The 7,575-nt window shown below is 39.0% G+C and overlaps 1 protein-coding gene across 1 annotated transcript in view; it reads left to right on the top strand.

Annotated features, from left to right (window-relative positions):
* CAP2 (CAP, adenylate cyclase-associated protein, 2 (yeast)) overlaps positions 1-7,575 on the top strand; it is a 119,941-nt gene extending 112,366 nt beyond the window's left edge. Inside the window, exons 10-13 of the mRNA XM_019522898.1 lie at positions 489-612; positions 838-920; positions 3,852-3,992; positions 5,984-7,575. Coding sequence (XP_019378443.1) covers positions 489-612; positions 838-920; positions 3,852-3,992; positions 5,984-6,067 — 432 coding nt within the window. The 3' untranslated portion in view covers positions 6,068-7,575. The remainder of the gene's footprint in view (positions 1-488; positions 613-837; positions 921-3,851; positions 3,993-5,983) is intronic.

Genomic DNA, 7,575 nt, shown 5'->3' with positions numbered 1-7,575 from the left:
AAAGAAGAGAAGACTGAGAAGGCATTTAATAGCAGCCTTCAACTAGCTGAAGCAGGTTTCCAAAGAGGATGCAGCCAGACTGTTTTCAGTTGTCGCATATGACAGAACAAGGAGCAGTGGTCTCAAGGGAAGTTTAGGTTAGATATTAGGAAAATCTTTCTCACTGGGAGGCTAGTAAGCACTGGAACAGGTTGCTTAGAGAGGTGGTGGGATTTCCTTCCTTGGAGGTTTTTAAGACCCAGATAGATAAAGCCTTGGCTGGGCTGTTTTTGTTGGGGACGGTCCTGCTTGGAGCAGGAGGTTAGACTAGATGACCTCTTGAAGTCCCTTCCAACCCTAATTGTGTGTGATTGTATGATTCTAGGATATTTCTCTTTGAATTGAAAGTGCAGTCATTGGAAGATGAGTCATGTTAAAATCTGCTGTCTTATTGATGCTTTACGACAATAATCAATTAAAAAAAGTATGCATTTTTTAAAAAAAAACAGGAATACCAAGAGGATAAGAATGACCTTGTCATTACTGACACTGAACTCAAGCAAGTGGCATACATTTTTAAGTGCAACAAATCTACACTACAGATAAAAGGAAAAATAAATTCCATTACAGTTGGTGAGTGGACAGTGTCATCTGAAATCATTCTGTTAAAACTGGCATGTGCAAGTAAACTTTATGCATTTGAATAATTCTGCTTAATGGAACTACTTACATGCTTGAAGTTATTCACATATCTAACTTTTTGCAAGAATGAGTATAAGTGTTGTAATGTAAGATGATTTTTTGTTTGTTTTAAAGAAACAGTTTTTATTTTCCTTCATTTGTTTGTTTTTTCTTCAGACAACTGCAAAAAGTTTGGCCTTGTGTTTGACAATGTTGTGGGCATTGTGGAAGTGATCAATTCCAGAGATATTCAGATTCAGGTAAATATCCATTTGGAAAACAAAGATTAAAAAAAGAAGAAAATAACATTCAGTTATTAGAGATTATTTATGCTATCTAGAGTGTACCATATGCTATTGAAATTACCTTAAGATTCATGACATCCTTCCAACTTGCCTAGAAAAAGGTTGCGAGTGACTCTTGCTTGTGGGTGCGTGTAAACATGCTGGGAGGCTGCTCCAGAGTGCTGTAATTACAGCACATTGGAGCCAACTTGATTAATAGAGTCTGCTGGAGTGTGCTAACTAGCCTCCAGCCAGTGTCCACATCTCGTGTATCAGCGTCCCTGTGCTTTAAAATGGTGGCACGGGCACTTTACCTAAAGCTTATTCAATTAATTTTAGGTTAGATAGAGTGGCTCTCATGTAGATGTGGTCAGTAAATATTCCAGCATTTTTGCTGGTATGACAGGAGAGATGCATTATTTCCCACCTTGATGCCAGTCTTTAGGCAAACATTCCCCACTGATAGTGATTGATTCTTCTACTTAAAATGATACAACCCATTGATTGACATTAAAATCAACCTAGATGTAATGGTCTAATTGCAAAGATGAGACAAGAGATTGTATGTGACCATGGACACTTGGGTTGTTTATACACGTGCTCCAGGGTTTAATAAAAGCAGCTCACAGATAGCCACTCTAATTAAAATGCTGCAGCATCACGTGCATTTCAAAATGGCTATGGGGTGTTTTAACTAAAGTGCCCCCAAGTTTTTAGTTAAAGCACCCCTGCTGCCATTTTGAATATTGAATAATGGGATGCTGAACACACGAGACACTGCAGCATGCTGGAGTGTCCTAATTAGAACACGCCAGCTGACTTGACTAATCGAGTCAGAGCCGACTTGATTAATCAAGTCTGCTCTGATGTATTGTAATTAGATGTATAGGCACCCTTGATTATGTTCATTTCTCAGTGGTGGCAAATGATAGAAGAAGACCAGTGGTCTCAAATTGCAGCAAGGGAAGTTTAGTTAGATATTATGCATTACATATTATCTTCTCACTAGAAAGGTAGTAAAGCAGTGAAACAGGCTACCCAGAGAGGTTGTGGACTCTCCATCCTTGGAGGTTTTTAGGACCTGGCTAGACAAAGCCTTAGCTGGGATGATTTAGTAGGGCTGGTCCTGCTTTGAGCAGAGATTGGACTAGATGTGACCTCCTGAGGTCCCTTCCAACCCTCACTTCCTATGCTTCTGTGATCATCATTGTAGTAGGAGACTGATGCTGAAAATGAAGTCTTAACAGGAATGAAAAGGGGACACTTTTTAAAATCGTTATGTATGTGCTTATCATAAGGTTCACGTGGCAAAGCAGTTAAGACTCCTTGCTACAGCTCTAGAGGCAAGAGTTCAAGCTTTCTTCTACACTTAGGCTAAGGGCTGCCCTCAGCTGACCTAGCTGCAAATGGGTAATTCAGATTGGAAAGTCAAAGATAGCTGGATGCAACGATGGGCCATTAGGCACTGGATGACCTCTGTACTTATCAGTGATCACACACTGTTTTTGTGTTATGACTTTGAATAACCTCTTCCAGGCTGATCTGCTGACCAGAGTATATCACTATCTCTAGTTTCAGCTATGAAGGGGTGGGAAGAGGAGTAGGAATATTGACAAGTGATGACTCAGGCAGCCTGCCCTGTAGAGATATTGAGTTCTGTGGGATTGTAAACGAGAGCAGGTTTGTTTTCCCATCTCCCTTCAAGAAGGCCTTTGCACTTGCTTTCAGAGGGATATAAAGAAGTGCCTTTGTCATTTTAATGAGAGTTGATTTCAGTATACATTTAGAGCTGCAATGTGGCTGGAGAGAAAACCCCTTTCCTAAGACCTTGGAGACCCCTCCAGCCTGCAGAAAGAAACTTTTGGAGTGGTTCTGTAGCTCAGGAGTATTTGCCATCACTGGAAGTAAGGAAGTCTGGATCTCAGTGAGGAACCTTGCAGTTGCACATATGCATCACTGGGACTGTACATGGATTCTGTCATGTTTTCCCCTTTGGTAAAGACAATTAGGGTTGGGGACATTAATCTGTGTGTATGTTTAAGTCAATATTTGGTATTTTAGAACTTTGGGGTCTGGAGGAAAAAACTGAATATAGTTGCAAAACTTAGCACAATGGCTTCTCACCCAGGGTGCCACAGCACCCTCTGGTGCCTTGAGATCCTTTCAAAGGTGCCATGGGGAGCTGCACAATATCAATACTGTTAGGTGTGCAGGCATGATTCACAGGATAAACCCAGAGATCTCAAATAGGAATCCATGGTGGTAAACCCATTCTGCCCTGCTGTGGTCTTCCTTTGTTCTTTGCAGCAGAAGAATTGCTCTATTATGTTTCTGTAGTCAAAAAAGGAGTGAAAATTAAGGGTGTCTTTACATATGCTCTGGGCTTGAGGTGTAGGTGCTTTAATTAGAGTGGCTCCAGGAGCTGTTCTAATTAAAGCACCCACAGCACCACGTGTATTCAGTGTCCCACACTTTAAAATGGCAACAGGGATGCTTTAATTAAAGCTTGTTTGACAGGCTTTACGTAAAGCACCCCTGCCACCATTCTGAAGCGTGGAGATGCTGAATACACGTGACATGGAGGCTGCTGGAGTGTGCTAATTAGCATGCATTAGAGCAGATATCTGGCACGTGTATAGGTGCCCTAGGAGCTGGCATTTTCTGAGTTATGCTGTGACTCAAGTCTAACAAGGTTGAGAACCACTGACATAGCAGCTTTCTACTAGCATATTAAAGGGACAGAATAAATATAATTAAGCTCCCAAATACAAATATTAGACAGCTGATATGCATCTGGTATGAGTGAACGATGACAGCCCTGGCAGGTGGAGAAGGTTTGTTTTTTTGTTATTTTACTACTAGTATTAATAATCTGGATTTGGTATTAGATATATTTTTCCCCCTCAGGTGATGGGAAAAGTGCCAACTATTTCTATTAATAAGACAGAAGGCTGCCACATATACCTCAGCGAAGAATCCTTAGACTGTGAGATTGTGAGTGCCAAGTCCTCTGAAATGAACATCCTCATCCCCCAAGATGGTGACTATGTAAGTGGGATATTTTTAATGACTGTCACAGTTCTTCCCCCATTTGTAGTCTTTGTAGTTTATTGGCCTTTTATACTTTCCAGCAAAAGGTGCCAGATTTTTTAAATAGTGAACTTTAAATACAGCCTCTTCAAATACACAGAAATATAGCCTCCTTTATACACCAGTAGTTTCAGCCATGAGTCATCAAGGGATATCTTTTTCCAGGCTGAAAGGTAACTCCTTACATTAAAAGAGCGTTTATGTCCTCCCATATCGAGTTTTTATCCTAAATGAAACAGGTATCTACAACGGCCACAGACTCCTGGAAGATAGTTTCAGGCTGAACATTAGGAAAATCTTTTTCACAACTAGGGTGTCCAGACTATGGAACAAGCTCCCCCCAGAAGTGGTGCAATCATCTATGCTAGCAGTCTTCAAGAGTAGACTGGACGGTCACCTGGCTGGGGTCACCTGACCCCAGATGTCTTTCCTGCTCATTCAGGGGGCTGGACCTGATGATCCTTTGGGGTCCCTTCCAGCCCTGTGATTCTAAATATAATCTCCCATTTAAAACAAGCTACCCCCCACAACACCAAAAAAGCCACTCTCATACACATAATTATAGAAAACCCAATGTTAAGATCAACATTTTTGTACTGTGTTATAATATATTGCAGTGTATTTAGTGTACAAACACAATACAGTACTTTATAACATATATGTATGAAAGCCATTCAAATATAAGATGTACATTGCTTGAAGGGCTCCTACTCATGTCTGCTAAAGCTCTTCTACTACAGTCAGGTCTGCAGTATCACAGCATTTTCTTTTGCTGCTAGCATTATTCACTACACACAATAGAAATTGGTTGTATTGTTGAACTGCATTGTTGCACCCACCCTCCTTCTCAAGTGGTCAGATTTAAAATTGTGAGTGCAAGTGTTAACCAAGCATTTTTAATGATTTTACAACTTTTTTGTACTGGAATTTCTTTCAGTGGATTTTTTATGTATGTATTTATGTATTTTTGTTTTTGTAAAGAAGGAGAAAGAACAATAGAAAGAAACAAGGCACCATGTTCAAATATTTAAAAAATGAAAGCATATTTTGGAAGCCCAATTTCAAATGCCATAAAGCTTCTAATTTCCAGAGGATGGGTATTTAACATTTTCTGAAATTCAGAACCCTTTAATGAATGTGTTTTAGGATGACCATCCAGTTACTTCAGAAAAAGAAGCCTACTGAAATACTTTTAATGAAGTCTGTAAGAAGGAACTTTTTCCTCCCCACTTTAGAAGTGGCATATAGTTTTTACCATACAAGATGTGCTAGGATTGAGGCAAGGGTTCCAGCACTGTCCGTGCATGCCTTGACAGATACACACTGAACAAGCAGAGGGAGGTTTCCTGTCAAGTCCTGCTTTATTGACATTGCTTTGCAGGGGATATTATAGCCTTTGGAACACCTCACTTTTAAAGTAATAGCACTGTTGTGGTTTTATGGGCGCTGTGGCCTGTCAAGGAAAAATTGCTGAACAATTAGCCAGAGATTAGGGATTAAACCTTCCACAAATCCTGGGGATTGGCCATGGCATTTGCTTTTCAGAACATCATCTTCCTCTTTAAAATTCTTATTAGCCCTGTCACTAAATATTCAAATGTAAATTCTTTTTACTGCATTCCCACTGAGTTAGCTTGACTGGCAGTTTATTGAATCTAGAGCATTTTCTGAAACAAGATTCATTTGCCTAGCTGTTCCAAATAATGGGAGAGGGGCACTGTAACAAGCCAGTGCATTAACAAAGCCATATGAACTATGGTAATAATGTGTCTGTTCTCTTTGTGGCACTGGCACGGCTGCCTGGGGTAATGAAAAAGGCCTCTCCATAATCCAAGCATGGCTGAGTTATAAATGCCTTATCAATCATGCTGAACTAATAGTATTCCATCAGTTTGCATAAGATGTCCAGTGTTTATCTAACTGTCATTGTTGATTCTGCCCTTTACCAGAAAGAATTTCCTGTTCCTGAACAGTTCAAGACAGCATGGGATGGCTCCAAGTTGGTCACTGAACCTGCAGAGATTATGTGTTAACTTCCTAGTGCCATACAGCACCCGCTGGCCATGATCACAGACTAAGGTCAGCTTAGCAGCATAAAGAACTAGAACTAGCAGTACAGCATGCTTGCTGTAGTAGGTCTTCAAGCAGCAGATCCTTATGTTAAAAACAATAAACATGTCCAGCACGCTTTTCATAGGTATTCTGATATTTTCAGTTTCTACACAGTTTGCCTTCATTTATAGTTTTGATTTGATCTCATGTCATGCAAATATAAGGGATTAAAATACAAAATACTCCATTCACATCATTGGCTTGTACACTGCATACAATAAGCCAAAATTCTGCATGGTACACTCTGTTACAATCATGTTCCAGTGCATTCCTTTTTATGTTTCTGCTAGTCAAAAATAATATTTAAAGCAGTAAGATTTTTATTTTTACCTTTAAATGATTCATGTCTGATGTGATGAACATGTACCCCTAGAAAGTGTGTGATTCTTGTAGCTCTGTCCTAAGCATCATGGTTTTTATTTCAAAACAGCAAAAAGTACATCTCTCAGCAATACATTTTGCTAGTGGAAAATAAAAGCAGGATATTTTAATCAAACGTTTTTCTAGTATGTCTGTGTAGAATATCCCTCAAATTTCAACCGGCCAAGTTTTTATTTCACTCTACACAGACTAATTGTTTTGTTTTGCTAACTGTAGATTTATAATCCTTTCTAGAAGACGTTACTTAAGCTAAAGCCTTTCGGGACATCATTTAGAAGTTCTTCACTCTGATTTCTGTCATTTCCTCTATTTGTGGCTCATTCTCTTGCTATATTCTCCGGTGGTTTTTTCCCCCTTAACACATACATAATCTCACATCCGGCTCTGATGACTGAGAGGGGGTTATTTTGTGATTTGGGGCACATGCCATGTGTCAGATGCCTTAGAACTGGTTTTCTTACTAATTGTATTTCATTTAAGTATTATATAGTAGGTCATATTTGTTGGGGATAAAGTTTTGCTTCTTCCCCCACTTGCAAGACTTGCATATTAATCTTCACATGCATCCATGAAGTAAAGCCATAGATTTATTCTGTATTAATTCTGAATCAAAATTAAAGGGATAATTTCTTAGTTTAACTCCTTGATTCTACTTTGTAGTCCTTACTGTACATGCTTTTATAACACGAAGGTGGAGTGTTGTATACATTTGTACAATTTCAGCACATAGTACTAAAAATCAGCTCATGTTTTTGATCACTTGTAATACTTTGTAACAGTGAAATCATAGTTATATGCTTGCAAAGCTAGTTACAGGATACACATTGTGCCTAATGCACCTTTCAAAGTACATAACTCCTTTAGGTTTTTTTAAATATCTTTGATTGTATTATCTATACAGTACTACAACTAATTGCTCATACAATAAGATTTTGCTATCTGATGTTTTATCTATATGTATAATGTGGTGGCTTTAGTACATACCATTTTTCAACAGTAACCCTATTCTGAAATTAAAAAAAAAGGAAACTGTACGTGTTTAAAAACA

Source organism: Gavialis gangeticus, unplaced genomic scaffold, assembly GCF_001723915.1.
Source record: "Gavialis gangeticus isolate Ggan-Ray unplaced genomic scaffold, GavGan_comp1, whole genome shotgun sequence".
Taxonomy (NCBI): domain Eukaryota; kingdom Metazoa; phylum Chordata; order Crocodylia; family Gavialidae; genus Gavialis; species Gavialis gangeticus.
The sequence above is the reverse complement of the archived record's forward strand: the minus strand, read 5'-3'. Positions and strand labels throughout refer to the sequence as shown.